Source organism: Botryllus schlosseri, chromosome 11, assembly GCF_051294905.1.
Source record: "Botryllus schlosseri isolate E-star chromosome 11, Bs_hap1, whole genome shotgun sequence".
Lineage (NCBI taxonomy): Eukaryota > Metazoa > Chordata > Ascidiacea > Stolidobranchia > Styelidae > Botryllus > Botryllus schlosseri.
Window position 1 is genome coordinate 24,228,094 of NC_137246.1, and position 22,179 is coordinate 24,250,272.

Consider the following 22,179-nt stretch of genomic DNA (forward strand, 5'->3'; position numbering starts at 1 on the left):
TGGAATTCAGTGTTGGGATCAAGTCACTACCTTCGAGTCACGAGTCATTTCGAGTCATTGCACATTTTGACTCGAGTCAAGTCAAGCCAATCGATTTTCAAAGGTGACTCGAGTCAAGTCAAGTCACTCGATTTTTGAAGGTGACTCGAGTCAAGTCACGAGTCAAGTCACAATTCAAGTCAAGTTGCCTTTTCGAAGTACCGGTACGTAAGAGGCATGATTACGTCATTCCAATTTGCTAGCCCTCTGAAATACAGTTTGAGTGGTCAATGGTCATTGATTCCGAACCGATGAACGAATATAGAGTTAAATGTACAACACGCAAGAAGGCACTGCATCGCTCCCATATACGTAGAACTGGTAAACTAATTGCATAGCCTTAGTTTATAGATACAAGCCAAAATAGAGAATCGAGAATCGAGAATCGAATTGATAAGATGCAATGCATTACCCATTTACAAATAGATATGATGCCAGTCGAGCCTGCGCCAATGGTTGAGGACTATATAAACTATATTCGACTTCAATTTCAATAAAACAAGAGGTTTGGTTAAGGTAAGAACAGAAATAGAGATTTTGCTATTCTATTACTTTACTACTAGAGTAAGCTTCGATCACTTCGTTTGCGGTCAACTTATTTGTGAAAGATAAATCGAGGCTCAGTGAAACGCACGGTCATTGAATGATTGGTCGCTCTCACGGGTTACACAAGGGTTTCGCGAACAATCCGAACATTTGCAAGATACAGTGATTTAATCGACACTGATTCTACTTGATGACTTGAAATTGACTCGCGAATTTTGCTCCGAGTCACGAGTCAATCCACATTTCTGATACGCCGAGTCAAGTCAAGTCATTTTAGCAAAGTGACTCGAGTCAAGTCAAGTCATGCAAAAAAGGTGACTCGAGTCAAGTCATGACTCGAGTCATCCCAACACTGTTGGAATTTAGCCACACTTGTTTTGCATCGTTATTTTAGGCAACCGAAAAATTCAATGAGATAGCGGGTAAAATTTAAAAAATTTATATTTTATTTATATCTAATAAATCAAAATCTGCGTTATTTTGACAACCAAACAATTTTTTCAAGTAGCTAGTAGTACTTAAAAAAGCTATTTTTGAACAGCCCTACTAAGCAAATCTTTGATAGAATACATACACAGGAATTGAAACTTCCAATGATTAAAGGACTCAGATTGGAAAATTAAATAGATGCAACAGTTGAGTGCATCTCCGGGATGTAACCAAGTTACAAGGTTCCAAGTCACAATTTTTAGTCAATCTTCGTTTTATAGTTTTGACTTGAGTCAAGTCAAGTCATTTTCAATTCACGACCAAGTCTAGCTCGAGTCCACGTCAGGGAACAAAGTGTCGAATCCAAATCAAGAAGGGAGTCGGGTCTGAGTCCAAGTCATAGTGTTCACTGTTAATTATCGAGTTCAAGTCGGGTTCAACTAATTTTTTTAAGCTCTTGGGTGATATCGAATGCCTTGCGTTCATACTGTATTCATTTTTTTCACTCTTAGCATGTTTATTAAATCTTGATCATGATAGACGAGACTCGAATCAAGTCATGTAGAATGTCTAGGGCAGTGGCTCCCAACCTTTTTCGTCTCATCGCCCCCTTTTCAAACTCCAAACCGATAATCGCCCCCCAAATTTTGGGAACCGACAAATGGGCATACAGACTGAAATCACCGGTGAGTTGACTAAGAAAAAAGGTCAACTTTTCGACTCGACCTCGAAATTACACTTTTCCAGCTAAATTTTCGTGAGTTGACTCCTAAAAAAGGTAATTTCTCTGACTTGATTCCAAAAGACCCGTAACAGCACTTCGTCAGCCCCCCCCCAATACGTTGGTCTTGACCCCCCTCCATAGGGCGATAATGCAAACTTCTGCACCCCTCAGACCAAATTCCCCCGATACCTCTTTACCGCTACTTCTCAGCACAAATTGTTGGACTCCTTAGTTAGTCGGGCTAAATTTCTATCGTTCATGATTGAATCAGTCAATACGATCGGGAATTGCATATATATTGCTGTCAATTTTTATCCTCTCTCTACTCATGTATTCTGATTTACGGTAAAGCTGAGTTAGGTGTATTGGAAAATGTAGGACCCGTAAATAATAATTGAACAAAAATGAACATATTTGAGTGGACCCGTGGGTATAATGACTTCGTTACGTAATGACATTTCGTGGCCTGTCTGCTATGTCAAAAGATATTCAAATCGCCTATACGTACTAAACTAAAAGACGCACACGATTTCAAATTGGTATTTCTGCACTGCTGGCAACTGATTTTTGTCTGCGAGATGGCATTTTTTGTGGGGTTCTGATTGCCAGGACAGGAACATTTGCCGCCATTTAGGTGCCTATGGACAATTAAATATATATGTATATTGTATATATATCGAAGTCGGTCAGCAGAGGGGCAGTCCTTTTCCGCCAAGGTTTTCTCTTTCTGGCACACTTCTCAGAGTCGCATGTTACATGGCCTGAAACTTCATATGTCTTGATGCGTCATGGTGTGATAATGGCTGACGTCGAGATGCCCATTACTATACCTCGTGCATATTACTTCTTGGAGGAAGGGTATCCAACAAGCAAAAAATATGTGACCACGAAATGACACGCAGAGCGAAAATGCTCTATAATTGATGTCAATTCACGAAAAAAATTATGGGCCTCCTTCAAGCTCGGGCCACCCATCCCAATTGGGGGTTTGGGTGTGGCAGTTACGGTCATGGGCGCTGATATAGCCATTTCCACGCGCCATCGCCCCCCTATCGCCCCCTTCGTCCGTTTTCGCCCCCCTATCGCCCCCTTGGCTATTTTCGCCCCCCTGGACCGACAAATCGCCCCCTGGGGGGCGATATTGCCCACGTTGGGAACCACTGGTCTAGGGTCATATCACTCATATGACTTGGTTGAGTCATGCGCTGTGTGTATGATTCAATACTGTACATAAGGGGACTCAAGTCCAGTCAAGTCGATTTCCGTGTTCAAGAAAATGACTGGAATCAAGTCAAGTAAACTAAAAATTGCGACTCGAGTGCATATTTCGCCTATCTACGCTAGACTTTCACAATATTAAAGATGCTCCACAGAATTCATATATACTGTCACATTAACAACATATTTTTGTTTCCAACTGAAAGAAATTCACCTCAAACACCTGCTTTCTATGTAAACCAAACTGAAGTTTGAGGATGTAAAAACAGTGATGAAATTCCTTGCCCCACTAGTCAATATGCAGAGCAGACATGGGGTAATCTCGATTAGTAATCGTAATCGATTACGACGATTACATCATTTAGAAGTAATCGTAATCGCAATCAATTACATTCGAAAAAATTCCAAAGTAATCGTAATCGACTACTTCCCATATCTAATCAATTTCTTTGTGAAAGGACGATTACTTTTTATTTGTACAAGTTCAAGGACTATGACATAAACTGAACACTCGTGAACATGGAACAGATATTGTATGAGGTTATTGATAGCACCAACGTCTGATTTTGCAAACGCCACTGCTCATTATTACGTCAGAAATATTAGCTTTGCTAGTCATTTCGTAAGAAGTATCCACACATAGTAAATAGATATTCGATGTACATTGCAGTGTTGTTGTTTACCCATCGTGGTGAATATCAGGTTATCAATACACTCCAGACACCATTACCTCGCAGCAGGATCATAATCACCACTCTGCCTGGTTTCAAATAGTAACTTGTGTATTGATGTCTCGTTATGCTTAGTTAAACGCAGTTTGACTGTTTATTCTTGGCGAATAGTAGGCCTATGTAGCACGTACGTACCGGTCGTACGTACACTAGACAAACATTTGAAATTTTGTACTCGTCAAATAAAACATTACGGTTTTCACAGCGAATAATTAACAATCATCAGCTACTGATAAATATCATAACCAAGCCGTTCTTCGCCGTTTCTCATATAACAGCAGCTGGCAGTACCTGTATTGAGTTGAAGGTAGAATTTTTTGTTTACTTTATCTTATTCTCATATGACTTTACTTGAACGGGTGCCAACCGACATTTTCTTTATTTTTTTTCTTTTTCTTCAATTCTTTACTCAGCATTTGGACCTGCCGCCATAGCCACCTGCTAATACACTATGTTAGCGTGGGTTGTAGCTAGAAATAAAAGCAAAACATCAATTCGCTCCCCACTCCAAACGTTGGTCTTGGACCCCATAGGGTGGTGAATTTTCAATTTCAAGACTGAATTTTGTCAATAATAATGGTAATTGCATTGTATTACTATTCATTTTTAATCCTCTCTCAGTCCTTGATGGTCAGATTTACCCGTAGAGCCGGGGGGACGTAATTCATAATTATAACATCTGGTATGTTGTTATAATTACATAATTGTATGTTGTTAATTCGTGGCCTCCGGTCTGTTATAAAATCAAAAGATATTGTATTCGCCCAAAGGTAGTAGACTAAAAGAAAAACTTTCGTGAGACGCAGACACAAATTGTCATGCCTTTATTCCTCTGTGAGTGTCCCCGGTTGGCATTTGCATTGTGATCTCAGATTGGAAGGACAGGACTATTAGTCACATACACCCAGCGCAGCTATTCACAATGGACAAATGCCACAAGTTTCGGCCAAGGTCTTCCTTTAGTAACACACTCCGTGGAGTCGCGTATTGGCCGAAACTGGATACCGGTATGTCTTTTGGGGTATCGTGGCGCGGTAATGACCAACATCCAAATGCCTATTCCCTTAAATTATGCATATTTTTTTTTCTTGAGGGAGAGAGGTATGAATTTCAAAATTATTATGTGTTATGATATAACAAGCAAATGACACATCATTTATAAAGAAAGTTGTTATCTCATTAGGTCTTTTAATCGCAAGCCTTATATTGTCTTCCAATAGTCGCAATCGATTACATTCATGAAGTAATCACCCCGTGTCTGATGCAGAGGTGAAAACTTTTCTACTTGAGTAGCATCAATATCGGCTACTATCTCGACTCTACCTGAAAATATTTCATTTTTTTACCCAAGTAATTTCCTAGCGGTCCACTCAAATCCTTCTCGCGGGCCCCTGATTTAGGGGGCAAATACAGTAATCTGGACTTATTTAGGGGTATACGTATCTTCTAAACTAGAGTCAGTCTGGCAAAACCAGTATCATATTCGTAATCAGTAGGGCAAGTTTTTTGCAACTTTTGCAACTTTTTTTTACAACTTCCGGCAGCTTCCTAAGTACTCGTAAGATATGTAGAATGCTGTTTTAAGCTGTTTGAAGGAATCTTATAGTGCAACTTTTTGCAACTTTTGTTCATTTTTTTCATGCAACTTCTTGCAACTTTCTCGATTTTTCATGAAAGTATTTTAGATTTTTGTGAAATACACGGCCAAATTCGACTGAAACACCGTAAATCAGCACCGAAGTAACGCTTTTACGGTATTTCGGGAGCTGAGCCGGAAAATTGACCTTTTTTTTAGTCAACCGAGCAAAATGTCAAAATGCAACTTCTGCAACTTTTTTCAAAAATAAATGCAACTTTCCACGGATTTAACTGCAACAAAAACTTGTAGTAATCAGCAACCTTAAAAACCCCAGAAAACACTCCTACATGTTCTACCAAATACTTTTTTTTCAGTTTGTCGACCAGTGAGTTTAAATCAGCCTTTGGTGCACAGAGAGAGTTATTCATTTAGGAAATTTCCCAAACATTTTCCCATAGTTCATAGCGCCCACATTCACTCTCAGCACCCCCAATCGCCCAATTTTTAGCTAGCGCCCCCTTTAAGGTCACAAACATCCCCAGGGGCGCGCTGGCGCCCACTTTGGAAACAACAGGATTTGATGATAGTTACTATTATATGCGCTTGGAATATGCTGTTTGTGAAATCTTTGAAAACCTATACATTATACTTCTGTAAAATTCGATTTGATGGCGTGTCACATATACTAGAACAAGCTAGCTACTCCAAATACTGGAAATGTTGTAGTAGAATAAATTGTGAACACTTTTGCAGTAATAATTGCTGCAGGTGGTTGAAAATTATCGGAGCGTTCTCTTGAACTTCTTACCTACGCTGTTACCAACCGTTTTGAACAATCTTGTATTTCTAGTTACTGTTGAAGAGGAGAGAATCCGACATAAGGAAGAAGAGAGAAATCTAGCAATCGATCGTCAATGAAGTACAGATAAAAAGTGTAGAAGACAAAAATGGCCAGTTACGGTATGGCTTGATATTTTTTATTTTGGTATGTGTAATATTTAATAATTGATCTTTCTTGACACAACACTCTGGAGGTGGTACAGGATTCGAAGTCACTCCGAGTCCACCCGTTCCTGTGTCTGAAATCACGTTCAATACCATGACAGAGCGCACTGTCTTGAAAGGAAAATGTATTGGTGAGTTCTCTGCGTTGGTTTCTTGTTTGGGGTAAATTTTGCAACTGATAATACAAGTTCTGATTTACAGGATATCCATTGACCGCTATAGCATATCTCTCCCTGGGCTCTTGGTATTGGAATACACACACACGCTATCTTGCTTTTTGAAATGACATATTTTGAAGTAGAATGTCACAATACTTCCATTTGAATAAGTATCACGATTTTCATGAACTTTAGACACTTCTGGCCAGATACGTCATTGTTGAAAATTATCATAAGTATTCCTTTTGCCTAACTTTGGATATGTAAGTACTTACGAGACAATCAATTTGCCAGTGTACACAGCATATATGAGTGGATTGAATATTTTGAATTCCAAATTCAGAAGTCATTAGATCATGTTCAAATCCAAGTGCATATCCGGTAATGACTGGAATTATTGCGAAAGTCGCATAAAAATAAAAAATTCATGGAAACTCCGTATCCAAATCGAAATCTACTTTTAAGAAAAGCGTATGTGCAAATCCGATCATTGTTTGGTCAAAATCTTCAAATTTATTTTTTTCAGATCCAAATTCATGCTTATCACAGGGACACAGGGACACATGGAAAATTGAATTTCAGCTTTCCCTTTCTTTTCGTAGAAGATGCATTGGTTTTAGATTGGTTGAGGTTGATATGAGAAAAGTGTGTTTTATACAGGAGTAATTGCAGTAGATCACATTCGTTGTTGTTGCACTAAGATCAGCTTTTAGTCCTGTCGTTAATAAGACTAAGAAGAGCATTTCCCATAGGCCAGTGGTTCTTGAGAACATTATTTATTTCAATAGATTATCTCACGTGGACCTCCTTTGTGACCTAGTCCAAGAATTTATCCAACAATTGTTCCGGTGTAATTCCATCGTTCTGAAATGGAGCTTTCTTTGTGTATAAGAGATCAACATTGTCGGATGAATTGTCGGGATGTACAGATTCGAATTGTACTTTTAACTTTGCGAGCTTCATATCTTCAAAAACCTTCTCACATATAATAGGCTTTTGTATTCCATCGCTGTGAGTATTGAAAGTAAAAACAAAGGAAATATATTCTTCATTGTAGTCTGTTTTCTTGTACAGTTCTTGATATGGGATGAGAAGTTAAATAAATATAGACTAAATATAAATGACCTTGCAATAAAAACACCATTACTTTCATTGTTTTTTCATCGGCCCGTTAGGACTACTCCGCTCACCCCAGTTTTAGAACCCCTGCCATGGGCTACTTCACTATTATATATTATTATATATTAAGATAAAAGACAAGATGGCAATATTGTTCATATTGGCATCGAAAAAGAAACGGGAAGTCCCGTGGCGTTGCATGAATGGGTCATTCCATATCCTGGGTTCAAGAGGTTGGAAAAAGTAGAGAAATATATTGGGATTGTGAAAGATGTCGAAAATGTATGTGATGATATGAAACTTGTTTGTTCGGTTATCATCATTTGCTAACTGACTTATATGGGTGGCCGGGCTATTGCAAAAAAGTTTTCAATTGTAATTCAATGCTACTATAATCGGATTAGAGTTTGTGGTGAATATGGAAGATGAAAAGGATATTCATTTTTATGTTCGTTGTCCGCAGGAGTTGCACTCTCTGATGAAGTTAACCCATCGCAATCTGGTGACGTACTTAGCAATGCGCTACTTTAGCGAAGACGATCAACTTCGAGTAGATATCCTGCAGGAGTACGTTTCAGGTAAATCTGTGGGGTTAGGGAAAAATCAAGTAAATAAAGCTGCAGATCAAACCCTGCTTCACCTTCATAACAACCATCTTCAAAAAACTATTTGCATGTCACAATGGACTTGATGAGTTGATGTGAAAAAATTCCCTCGTATTTTATTTCAGTGTTCACTTCAATAACCCTTGAGCATTGAGCAAATACAGTCACAGGATTAGAAACTATATTAATTTTGTTCCTTGTATATTACAGTCATTGCGAGACAAATTACCTTTTAGCTAGCATTTTTATCCAAGTGTCATGTCTGTCATTCATTTGTTTTATCATGCTCCATGTCATTGTGCTGGATAAAGAAGAACTGAAGCAAGATGCTTCGATGAATTGTTGGTGTCATGGGACGTATGCATTATATTTCCACCACACCATTCGTAGATATTCCATTTACTGTGCATTTTAGCGTGTTGATGCTACTTATGGGTCATAAAACAAACATGAGACTAAGTACAAAGTCTATCAGTTTCTTCTTTTATTCTAGACTGGTGGTTATCAAAAATTTTAATTCTTAGACTGCGACACATTGAAATATTGTGTCTTTACTGTTAGTATGCTACGTTTGTACGATCATGTATGTACAAGTAGAATAGGTGCAGACAACCAATGGTATGCAACGCAGTTCTGGAAAACATGTGTGACGCATGATGATGATAAAATCTTCGAGCGTCCTGGTGCGGAAAGGGTTGTCCCCCAAATACAGGTGTCTAATAGTTGTGCACCCGCATCTTGCACAGCCCTGGACTAAAGCATCCCAACAGCCATACTGAATATAGCTCACTTTTCTTTCACAATTGCGAATACGGTTAGACTCATTTTGTAAATTATACGTACCGTAATTTTCCATGTATAATGCGCAAAATTTTACCGATTTTTTGCCCTAAAATAGGGGGGTGCGTATTATACATGGGTACAACAAGCCTTGAAAAAAAATTGCTCAGTCAAAAATTGAAATCACACTCTTCTTCATGTTTGTTTAAATCGCGCATCACCTCTAGCCATTGGGCATCGTAATTCGTATTGTAGAGTGTAACGCGCTGCCAAATGGAGAAGCCTGTTGCCAATTAACGAAAAGCGTGTTTCTAATTAACGAGTGTCGTCTGCAAAACACGCGATCTCTTGCTGAGTTGGTTTGCCGTTTGTACGCCAGCGAAATTAGGTCGCTGATTGCTACAAGCGTGCGCGGCAATCCTTGTGGATTCATCGCGTCAACGACAGGCCTTAACAATCACATACACAAGAGGCCATGTACGCAAGATATAATCGCTTGTGTAATCAGTCGCATCTCCAACAGGACTGGTGCACCCGACAGAACCGCTGGACTAAGCAATCGCATCTGTAATTGTAATAGGCCACGTGCGCAAGATGTCGTGTGTCGCTAGCCTGAACTAACGCGTCGCCGATCTCACAGGCTTTGGCAGCTATCTACTCTCGTTTAGAGACAATGCCGTTAATTGTATTATGATTAGCGATCATCATGTCATGATTGTTCGACAGTGACATAGCAAAACAGAACAACATCGAATACTAAACCGCAACTATTCATGTACTCATGTACTGCGAATGCAGGGTGCGTACTATACATGGGTACAGGCTTTTCCCCAGAATATACACGTCATTTTAAGGGTGCGTATTATACATGGGGGCGCACTATATTCGGAAAATTACGGTATTCAAAAATATCGGGTGCAGCATTTACGGACAGCCACGCTGTTCCCTCCTACCCAGGGTTGTAACCAAGTCACAAGGCTCGAGTCACAAGTCAATCTCAGTTTTATAGTTTTGACTTGAGTCAAGTCGAGTCATTTTCAATTCACCACCGAGTCAAGTCCAAGTCCAAGTCACCAAGCAGAGGGCCGAGTCTGAGTCATTGTGTTGACTGCCCAGTTTCCAGTTAAAGGCTTGGTAAATCCACTTTTTATAACTCTGTTTGGTGATGTCGAATGGTTTGCATTTATAATATACTAATTTTCGTCATTTTTAGCAGTTTCTGGACGCGTTTTCAAGTACCAGTACCAATAGACGAAATCTCAATAGTGTGATCTGTGATTACTTTACTATTCCTCGAAATTACAATAAAACGTCAGTCATGGTCGTCTCAGTCTTGAGTCATATGACTTGGTTCGAGTCATGCGCAATGACTCGAGTCCAAGTCGAGTCAATACACAAATTGACTCGAGTCGAGTCATTTCCGTATTTTGAGAAAATGACTCGAGTCAAGTCGAGTCATCTGAAAAACGTGACTCGAGTCAGACTCGAGTCGAGTCATGACTCGAGTCATTACAACCCTGTTCGTACCCTGCTCAAGTATTACTCGCGCAACTCACAGCTTTCTAGAGAAGCCAATGTCAGACATCAAACTGATTTGTGTAATACAGAGATCGGCACATTTGATATCAAGCCATATTGTTGCGACCACTTTTCTGCGTGTCTCGCTTATTGGATATTGTACCTGACACAATGACTTTGCGCAAGTACAAACTAATTACCGGAGATCACGCGAAGTGCGAAGAAATTTTATTGTTGCAGGAAAGTCAGCAAATATTACATAATTGGTACATACTAAAAGACCACTTGATTGCAGCCGCGCCCCAAATTTATACCCTTCGAGGCCCATGTTAGGGTCATGACCCATACTCTAAGAACCCCTGTTCTAGGTGAACTTCAATATAACTGGATATCACCCCTGCTCTCAATTAGGACCAAGATAGCACTTGGCATCAAATTGTAGATAACTAACCTACTAATAGATGCGCAACACGTGACTTACGGTTGAGTACCCAGATGCAGCTTGCGATCGCTGGTCAGTTCGTAAGCGGATATTGTATACCAGCGGCTGGACAGCTTTATGTCTGGGGTAGATTCGGACTGTACTGCCACTCAGATGAGTGGCGGAACATAGTTCAAACATACCCCAAACATGATATTCGAGTAGCAACAAAGTCCGAACATGCCCTAGACGTGGTGTCCAAGCAGCAATACAGTACCAATCTACCCCAGATTTAATGCTGTCCAGCAACGTGCATACAATATCTGAGAGACCTGAAATTTCTAGATGCAACTAGGTAGGCTACTCAACTGTGAGTCACGTGCTGCGCATCTATAGGTAGGTTAGTTATCTATGATCAAATCATCAACATTATTCTTATTGAATGGTTTTATGATATTGGAGCTGTTTGTCGATCTGTAATATGTGATTCATCGATGTTGCAATTTATATTTGCTCTCTGATGCTGAGTGCCTAATTTGATCTCTTCAGGAACCTGTCTGGATACGAAAATAAATAATGACATTCGGACGACGCTTGGCGAAGTACGAAATATCTCCCAACAACTTCTCGTCGCTCTCGATTACCTCCACTCTAATTCTGTAATCCATAGAAATTTAAAGGTCTGTATTATTTTGGTACATGTTTCTCAATCGGTGCGTCGAGAGTTTGAGATCAGAGACTTGCTTGTGAAACTAGTATCCATGAGACAGGGAATGATTACTGCATCTATGTAATAGATTTCAATTACAATTAGTTCTGAAACAAGTGTTTACGATTGGAGCAAAATATCAATTACAATTACATGGAAAAGTAATCACAATTATTCATGATTACGTTTTATTTTGCTTCCCTGAACTTGAGCCCTGAACACATATTCAACGACAATAAAGAGAACATATTTATGAAAAAAATTTTGATGGTATTTCCTTGTTATGTTGCCCTATCAATTGTGCAACTTCATTTCTAACGATTTGTCACCTACACTAATTATCGTTTTAGCTATGTCCCAGGCTAACGTAATTGTTAGCTGACTGACGTGCGATTTTCTTTTGAATAAAAAATTGTGAAGTAACAATCAGTGGTCGCTTGGACATGGACATGGAGATTAAAACAAAATGACTAATACATTACTATCCACATAATATGGATATTGCGAACCACCATTAAGAGTAAAGACTGTGTACACAATGCATGTCAGCAACAGCTGAGTTCTAATGATTTGGTATACTTCACATGTATAAAGTATTCAAATCTATAATCAGCAGGTCATTTGTGCAGTTTGCGTATTATTTGCTGAGTAGCAATGTTCTAACTGCATTTACCTGTGGCCATCAACATTAAACAAACAAAAATTTGACAAATGTTGATGGTGCCGAGATGCATGACTCAAAAATGTTTTAATCCAAGCACGGTGGTGCTTGTCATTCTACTTCTATGAGCTAGCAGTAGCTGTTAGTGAATCATAAACCAGATAGGACAGTGATTTACTCAATCATACTGACACATCGAATACTCAGTATATACAGGTACCGTTGGAATACATGACTGCATGTAGATAATTCGTCATCATTCAATTGATGAGTAACGGTCCTACTTGAACATAGCTCTATTGCTTTTTCAGTCCATGTTTATAGTCCTTGTAAAAGAAAAAATTTAAATAATTGTCCTTTTACAAAGCAATCGAATTTTGCAAATAATCGATTTCGGATACTTTGCAATTTTTTCAATTGTTATCGATTACGATCACTTGAAAATTTTATATAATTATCGTAATCGATTGTGACTACAAATCACGATTATCACGTGTCTGGTATCCATAGCGTGGCTCCCAAAGCACCTCGGTTTTGCAGAAGAAAATGAACCATGTTCCTTTCTTTTGGACATGAAATTGACTTCGATTCATGATGTGACGCTTCATGAAGGGCCATTGTTGTAATAACTTTTCAAATGTTTTCAAGTATTTACTTATGGTGAAGGGTATTTAACGAGTCGCTAGGACTCGACGAATGAAGTAATCCCTCAACTAATGTCTCACTATGACTAGGTAACGTTGCAGTTTTCATTACAAACTATGACAGTCGACTCTGTTCGTGGTTAGATTGACGTCAGTCTTCTCGTTTTATATGTCTTGTGTGTTGTCATACCTTTCTCAATGTGTTCCCGCAATTTTTTTTGTTTAAACCATCAAATTAATCCTGCTAATGTTCGTCATATGCGTAATCTATATTCAAAATATAGGCTAGTCGATATAACATGGGTTAATTTAAGTCGGGATTATGACATTAACACGCAGTCACTCGGAGGAGGCTGTGAGAAGGCAAATTTCGGAAAATCTGCCAGCGAAACTACCAAAACATCAACGCTATTTCATCAAGCTACACACTGCTCGGGATGTAGTGACCAAGCTATAATATCCCATACATTTTGGCGTCTTAATAGAAGGACGTGTCTGGGGTAAATTGTATTTGCGTTGTATTTCAAATTGGTCCATGATACTGTGTCTTATTTTTCCTTTCGTTCGTTAGTTTATTTTCTTTTTCTTTTCATTAGTTATCGACTGTGAAAATTGCTCCTGTCCCGGGTGGCTCGGCTCTGAAGACTATGTCATATCGAGCCTCCCGTCTACCTTGCATGTCTCATTTCACTGTTACATTTTTGTAGTGATATGTTGATATGTAATGTATACGAATAAAGATTCTCTCTCTCTCTCTCTCTCTCTGATAAAAAAGCTGTTAACAAGGTTTCTTGTTTACCATTGTTTTGAATTATTACGTGGGATGAATATTACGTTTGTACATTAACTCCAACTTCCTAATAGAAACACATCCACTCAGAAGCTTGTGTTAACAACATAATTCAGTACTTTCAATTTAAAAACGATTAGAAATTGAAGCGCTACAGAATATAGTGCAAATTTTTGACTTAACCTGCCAAGGTATTTCCTGCTTCTAATTCTCAAAAAATAATTTCTCACCGCTGGCATTCGGGTTCCGAATCATAAAATGCTAAGAATTGTACTGAACTGAATTTCATTCTCCTAGGCAATACATTAATTATTTTTTGTCGGATATATCTGACAAAAAATCGACATTTCAAAAGGACGGTGTTTTGAGTTTGCAAGGAGCGAGATTTTGACCCCAAAAACCCACCCACTGGCTGCGCCATTGTTAGTAGTGAGGGCTCCGAGCTAGCAATGGCTGCACAAACATCATTCAACAGAACATCGATATCTACATTCACGCAAAATGATGACATGTGCTTTTTAGTTGTTCAGCATCTTATATTTTTTTCAAATGTGCAACTAGAACTAGAACCACAGTTTTCTAAATCTGCAACTAAAACTAGAACTAAAACTACTCACTTTTCAATATCCGCAACTAGAACTAGAACTACTCGAAAGAAACGTTAGTTAGTTGACCATCAACTAAATAAATGGGTAGTTTATAAAAGTCTGCAATCAATGTCTAATTCTAATTTTCACGACCCAGGCATCCAGTGTAATGTTTGATTCTTGTGGAACGTTGCGATTGGCGGATTTCAGTATCGAGAAGTGTCTTGCGGACCTTTTCAAGGAGTCGCATGTTGAACAACCGGACGGCACCTTCATTGATGACAGCATGCCGTCTAAGAATAGTCAAAATGGAGATATCCTCAAATTTGTAAGTGAGTTAGCATCCACGAGATATTTACAATTTTGTGTGGAGTGGCGGATGAACGAAGGGATATTATTTGACCAGTTGTGTAAAATCTCGTATGGCTAATTCCATTATAACTTAACAAGGGCTGTAATGCATACCCTCAGAATTGTCCAATATTTACAAATGTTGTTCTTTTTTGAATTCTGGGTACATAGAAAAAAATTAGATTGAAAAATTTCCAGCGGTTCAAAAGATAATCAGATTCAAAATTCTCATGTCACTAGGTGGCGCTGCATGCAAAAATCTTTAAAATCCATATTTTTTGCTGTAACGATGGTGGAGAATCAATTAAAATGTCTAATTATACAATTTGGAGGCCAAGGAATTGAAAAAAATCAACATTTTCACTCTAATCTCGAAGAAAAAAAGTTACGGACGAAACTAAATTGGGGGGGAGCGGACTTGAAAATCCATGTAGGATTCCGTTTACACAAAAAAAATTATTGCAAAATGTACTTTGAAGCAGTATGATTGATAAAAAATTGGATTTTCAAGTTAATCTCTATTCCACAAAGAAATCACAAAAAATTTGTCTTTCCATTGCGTAATTGGTCATAATAGTAGTTGTGGTGGGCAGCAGTGCAAAGTGCTATATATAGGTCCACAAGTGAAAATTTTGATGGTCTTCGAAATCGTTAGGTCAGGGATCGGGAAGCTGTTTTGCCATGCAGCGATACCACTCAACTATGATGTCACTATTGGCGATTTGTGATGTCATAGTGGCATAAATCTAATCTTGCTACGTGGGATTCGTTGTGTGTGCCATATTTTCTTTGTGAAGAGTGATGTTACAGTATAACACCCTCAGTGATGAAGCCAGTTGCCCGACATGTGAGAATGCGATACAATGAAACAATGACAGTTCAGCATGTGATTCTTTAGCATGTGTCGATATAACCACAAAACTATATTTCCTTCATAACATCGGCTGAAAACTATATAAAGTTCGATCTCTGCGTGACTTCTGGAGCGTGAAGTTGCTGTGGAAATTTCAATAAATTCAAGCTCCATTACGGTGGCGTTCTGAAGAAAATGGCCGCGGCCAAAATTTTTTTCGTTTTGCCCTTCAATTTGAGACCACATCATTTTTAGAGTGCAGTTCCCCTTTAGGCAAATGAGTAGCCTATGACCCACACATTGGCGGCAGAATCGGACATTTGATCCGCTGTCGCAAAATCCCTAATGATTGTAGTAATGTAAAATTGTATTCTAAGATATACTCTAATGGGACAATACCTTTGTTCTATGTAATTTGTTGATGATGATTTTTCATGGCGTGCTAAATGATATGATGCACATGACATATGACCATGTTTGTTGTAAAAAGTTAAGCAGAAGTTTTCAAAATGGAAAAAGCTCATAGGTGACCCATAATTATTGCGGAAATCTGAAAAAAATAGAGCCTTTTGTTCAGAATTTATTTATCTTGAAAATTTTCTGCGCGTTACGCGTATTTTCTGGCCTGATTTATTGATTATAATGTGGGAACGCTCTCCCAATATGTCTATATATATATAGATAGAAGGAAAAACATGAATAAAGTACAGAAATGAATCCAATCGTATTAGCAATCATGAAAGAACGACACCCAATCTCTCATGACATTGTTTAGTCCGGGAGTGTGCACTGTGCAGCCTGTGTGAGCGTGACTGTTTTATGAACCGGCATTTCGGTGCGTGGTATTTCCATGCAAGGAGTAAAACATAGACATATAAATTTTGAGCAGTTTGGGAATCCGTCCGCTGCCAAAATGATTAGCGGCGATAAAACTTTGAAATGAAATAAACACCGCTTGTTGGCCGAAACGTTCGGAATTGATATGTCCAGGCGCCAAAATGACCGACGCCAAATAGTCCAGTGCCGCAGCTTGAGTTGCACAATGCAAATGACATCCACAGAGCAAAATAATGATCCCTGTGACAAAATGGGAATCGTTTTCGTCATACGAAACAATATTTTCTTTTATTTTCGCCTGATAGGTGTAAGCGATTCCAATGTATCTGGAGCAACGACAACCTTTACCGCGATCTTTGGAGCTTTGCAGACGAACCTAGCATCAGACAAACCGAGTTGTATGATGTAGGGATGAACACATTCCTCATGATCAGGCCATATCGTCGTAACAACTTTGATGGGCCTCCAGTTTTAAGGTCTGGTTTGGGTGACCGATAAGTTTTAAGAGACTGCAAGTGTTTCATTTAAATACCAAAAAATAGCCATATTTGCTTAAACGAATTATTTATTAGGGTACTGCCAGAGCACAATCACAGAACAAACTTTTCAGGTTCTATCTCATGCAACAAAACAGATTCGCAATCCCGTTTCCATCTGCCATCTTCATAAATCTGCCATAAATCAAAAATAAACATTGACAATTATCGAAGGTGCACTTCTTTTGTGAATAACTCTTTGATTCAGATGTTGGCTCTACCTCCACTTATTCTTTTTTTCCAGACGTGAACTATTGATTGTGGGCTATATTCATATTATCAAAACAACCATTACTTTTCTACTCTAGTTGCAATCCACATTTTGGGAAACCGCAGGAGAAATTTGGGGAACCGTTATGGTTCCCCAAAACATCTTAAAAAAACACTGGTCTGTCACTTATTTGTATATTGTACCGAACACAGTGGACTTGGAAACAACCAAAGCAACCACAGAGGATCGATCTTATTCCTCGACTAAAAATAAATGATGCGAATATTACGTAGATTAAGCGATAGGTCTAGTGCGGCAGCAACCAAAAATTATACCCTTTGCGACCAATACTATGAGAACCACTGGCCTAACCGATGCCATCTTCAGATAAGAGGTTGATGTGATTCCTTACTTGAAATGCTAAAGATGACAAAACTAAAAATGTTTGACACGTCAGTTGGTGATATTTTGACATTGACCAATTTTGGCATGCTGCATATGAAAGGTTGCCGACCCTTGTTGTAGATCAGAGGTCTCAAACACGCGGCCCGCGGGCCGCATGCGGCCCTCGAGAGCATTTTGTGCGGCCCGCGAAGGCATTTTTCAATTTCAAGTATTCGACAATATATTCTAGTGTCATATACCTTTGTTTAGATTTAGGAAGTTAAAGTTCACTCTAAAACTACTACAAAAACCTGAAATCTAAACAAACTTCACTATCACATCGCTTCCTAAAATCTACCATGCAGTGGAAGATCGCTATTACGGCACATTTCAGGTTCATGATGACAAAACATGAACCGTTGATGATTCGTGAATGAAAATTTTGAAATTTTTGATTGACTGAGTGATAAACTAAAAATGACTCGAGTTGAGTGGGGTGGAACGTTAAAATCAGGGAAGGACTTGCCTCTCGGAATAGTGACTTGGCAATCCTACGGACGCAAAAATCTACGAAGCTGTCGTGGGGAATAGTAATATATCAAAAGCCCGTTGCGTTGCGTTGGGTATATAGAATATAGAAATCTAATCAGGTCTGTATGGAAACCATTGGCATTCTGTGGCCCCGCGACGTATATTTGGTTACATCCTGGATGTTGTTTGTTCTCTCTGTCCATGTTATTATCGGTTGCGAGTAAGGTAGTGGTACGCTCCACAGCTGTAACACCAATGGATTCTTCCGCGATTAGTCATTTCTATTCCAGGGGTTCTTAACCAGGGGTCCGTATCCCCTCCGTGGTACAAAGCACCATAAGGGGTACCAGATGCATTGTGAAAATTGGCCTATATGCTGTGGAATATTTTCTGGGCTAATTTATTCTACTGAAAAATATTCTTCGCGCTACGCGCGGTTTTATGTGACTGGGCTTTCTGATTTTTATAGGTCCCATCAGAAATTGTGTTGGAAATCGACAGGGGTCACTGGAAATCTAATTGAAAGTACAAGAAGTACGATCGCTAAAACGGTTAAGAAACAATGCTATTACTCTGGAACAATAATGATTATATTTAAGTTGATATTGATCTGTTCCAATATTAATCGAAGAAAATTTAACGCTGGTTTAATTTGACTTTGGCAATGACAGTAACAATAGCCTATACTTATCACGAGTATATCAGAAACCCCGATTAGGCTACACCGCTCACATGCTCTAATATCAGATCAATCTTTTGTGAATTCTAAAATATTCTACATAAAATTGTGGCATTTCAAAGGTCAAATAGCTGCAATATTACAACCCGACAGCTTTTACGATATCATCACGCGTCCTCTCACATGATGATATTAAATTATGCCCGGCACAAAACTATTTTATTCAAATATTTGAAAATGTGATTTGTTCGTGTCAAGCGTGAATAGTATAATAGTAAATTACATTTTCTCGATGGTTGTGGAATGCCTGTCTGCAAGGTGCCGTTACAAATGGCCTAGTTGGATATTATAGATTGAATACCCCTATTTATTGATGCTGCGGCCCGCGGGTCATCACAAATTAGGAAATTGGCCCGCGAGCACATTTGAGTTTGAGACCTCTGTTGTAGATGATATCTCCATGTTCCGCTAGCAGTCCATTGCCACACTGGTTTTACATGTCATGACCTTTTGCTGTGATTGCCAAATGATCCGTATATATTTTACGTTCCGTCTTCGATGACTAGGCAACCTACATCGCTGACATATGACAGAAAAATAGTGGATGGAATTGGTTCATCAGGGCTATTTAAATGGATAAATTCATCCTAAATAATCAGAATATAAACGCTAGAATATTTCCATGCATCAAAAATATAATATTATCTGAGAGGTGGGGCCACTGGAAAAGTATGGTTAAAGTATCAAATATGGTATGAAAAAATGTTGCTATGGTATGGAAAATTGTAAGTGTGGTATGGAACGATTGGGTTGGGCATGGAGTATGGAAATTTCCTATTCCATACCGTACCATGCCCTTGCAGTATCGAAGTTATGTACCAGGTGGGTGTCTGATTTCAAAGACAACTCGAAGTCGCTTCAACACCTTCTTATTTTTTCATTGCATTGAAATCTTGTGGTGCATTGATCTGATAAAACTATTAATAATAAACTGAACTGAACTATGCACGATTTTTACTGTGGCTAGATATTTTTCTGCAGTGCCACAAATACGATATTTCCTCACACAGGGCATGCTGGTTTTATCACTGGTGCAAGGAGAGTACATAAGAAATTACCCGCCCGATATTCCATCCAAACTGCCGCCCATCTTCACAGACTTTCTGATGAAGTGTCTCAATGTAGAAGAGAAGGTGACTACATCCGAACTTTTAGAACACAACTTCTTGAAAGTAAGCCGCGGAAGTACCAGTCTGCGGTTGCAATATTAATCCTGTGCAATTCGTATATCTTAGGAAGCAATTGTCAAAGGTCCAGTATTGAATGTCGATGAGCCTGACAATACCCACCAGGCTACCTCCAAGCAACCCACTAAAATGCTCTTGAGGAGCCATTCGAATTTTGAAGAGATCCAGCCGCTCGGTAAAGGAGGTTTTGGTAGTGTTGTACAGGTCGGTGAACATGTTGTTACCATGTATGCACGTCCGGAATTAGCATGAATTTGGATTTGAAGATTTTGGCTAGATCAGAACTGGATTTGAACTTTCAAATTTACCTTCATTTATCGGTAATTTACCATTACCTAGGCACGGAACAAAGTAGACGGTCGTTTGTACGCCATCAAAAGGATTAAGTTGGATCCAAGTACATCAGAATTCAAGAAAATGACCAGAGAAGTAAAACTGCTTTCGAGGCTCAATCATGAGAATGTTGTCAGGTTCGTAGCCCTGGGTTTGTTATGTTCCGACTCGTATTGTAGGTCGTTTTACATTTAATTTTCAAGGTACTACAATTCGTGGATTGAAACCTGTTTGAATCTTGCCGATATGTCAACTGAAGCGACATCAAGTGTGCAGTCAATGTCAAAACCAAGCGATGCCTTCGTAAACTCATTAGGAATAATTGGTGAGAATCTGAGATTTTATACATGAGTGGTATCAAATGTGATAACGACGCATCTATGGTATTACGGTAATTAAAGTCAAAAATAGTTGATAAAATGGTGTTTTCTCTGAGGCTATGCCCAATGGCTGGCAGATAACATAAGATTGTGGAACAGTAGTGTCTGATGACTTACTACGCCAGAGGTCTGCAGGCCACCTGTGGTCCCAGAAAAGTTTGTATACATTTGCATAATGGTCAAGATCAGTGATAGAAAAAATCAAGTTAATCTATCCATCTGCCCATATGGGCGGTACTCTTTAGCAGGGCATGGTATGGTATGGTATGGAACGAGAATTTTCCATACTCCATACTTGCGTTACTCTCTCCATACCATACTTGCAATTTTCCATACCATACCAACATTGTTCCATACCATACTTGATACATATTCCATACTTTCAAATACTTCAATATCATAAGTGCAGTACCTTTTCTAGCACCTATATTATTGATATTTCGGATGGCGTTATTGCTTAAACTAGCCATGATGCGAATCTAACTCCTGGTAATAGTTTTACAGAGTCTGTTTTGGTGAGGTTTAGTTCACAGTGGTGAGGTGCCGTGTACCTCTACTCGACCGCTTCCGCGAGCAAAATCAGATAGTCAGCAGATTGTTATCTAGGAATGTCCACAAAAGGGACTGGCAACATACGGCCCGCAACGAGATTTTGTCCGCCCCGCGGACAGTTTCCCGTCTTACATGATCATGTGGCTCGCGGCCCCAATCTTCCGAGATTCCCCACCACTACTTGCCTAAACATCAAATTTTAGTGACTGCATGTTATTATATAGGTCTGCGCACTGCGCGAGAGTGGAGCTTAGGGGTAAGTCCTTCGAAGCGAGAAGACTTGCATTATCGGCATTCACGATGTACTCAACCCTAATGAATTGATATCTTGGTACATTTTGGGTAAAGGGGCCTATCAAACGCTTTGAAATCATAATTGAGGATTGCACTGTGAGTTAGTTAATCAGAGAGAAGCAGACATGGCGGCGCCTGTATGACAATGCTGTTCTCAAATCCACATTGTATTTTCACTATTGCCGAGAAATGGCTTTGAAGTGACATTTCTGTCGATAAAATACAATCAATAAATACGATTTATTCCTTGTATATATGGGCGAATATTTTATCCATTCAGCAATCCGGCCCGACAAGTACTTAATTTTCCTATATCCGGCCCGCCGACTAGAGAAGTTGCACGACCCATAAGATATCATCGCATTTCCGGTACATTGGCATGAGGCACATGCAAGTTTGAACTAAATACTCGCAAAATAATTTATAATATAGGCGCACCCATAAAATATCCCAGCTGCAGGCGATCGATACTGCAGCGATCTGCGTGATTATTAGTACAGTATTTGGTAGGGGTTAGTGTGGCGAGAATTTCAAACTAGATCTACCATACTCCCTGATCTATAATCCTAATGCGAGACCGTTTGAGATATTACCAATAAGATAGCTCGGTATGTAAATAGTATGAATGTGCGGATAATGTTCAGAAGAAATGTAATTATATATCAATCACATTGAGCATTGAGTACGTTGCGTCATGATTGCTTGTAAGCTCTCGTCACTCAAGGTAT

The 22,179-nt window shown here is 39.1% G+C and overlaps 1 protein-coding gene across 1 annotated transcript in view; it reads left to right on the forward strand.

The window, feature by feature from the left end:
• Nucleotides 1-6,293: 6,293 nt before the first annotated feature.
• LOC145450082 (eIF-2-alpha kinase GCN2-like) overlaps nucleotides 6,294-22,179 on the forward strand; it is a gene marked incomplete at its 5' end in the record, with an annotated part of 57,372 nt that continues 41,486 nt past the window's right edge. The window contains 8 exon segments of the mRNA XM_080328563.1: nucleotides 6,294-6,402; nucleotides 7,679-7,830; nucleotides 8,012-8,126; nucleotides 11,422-11,552; nucleotides 14,421-14,591; nucleotides 19,716-20,096; nucleotides 20,232-20,362; nucleotides 20,429-20,550. Of these exon segments, the coding sequence (XP_080184689.1) occupies nucleotides 6,294-6,402; nucleotides 7,679-7,830; nucleotides 8,012-8,126; nucleotides 11,422-11,552; nucleotides 14,421-14,591; nucleotides 19,716-20,096; nucleotides 20,232-20,362; nucleotides 20,429-20,550 (1,312 nt within the window).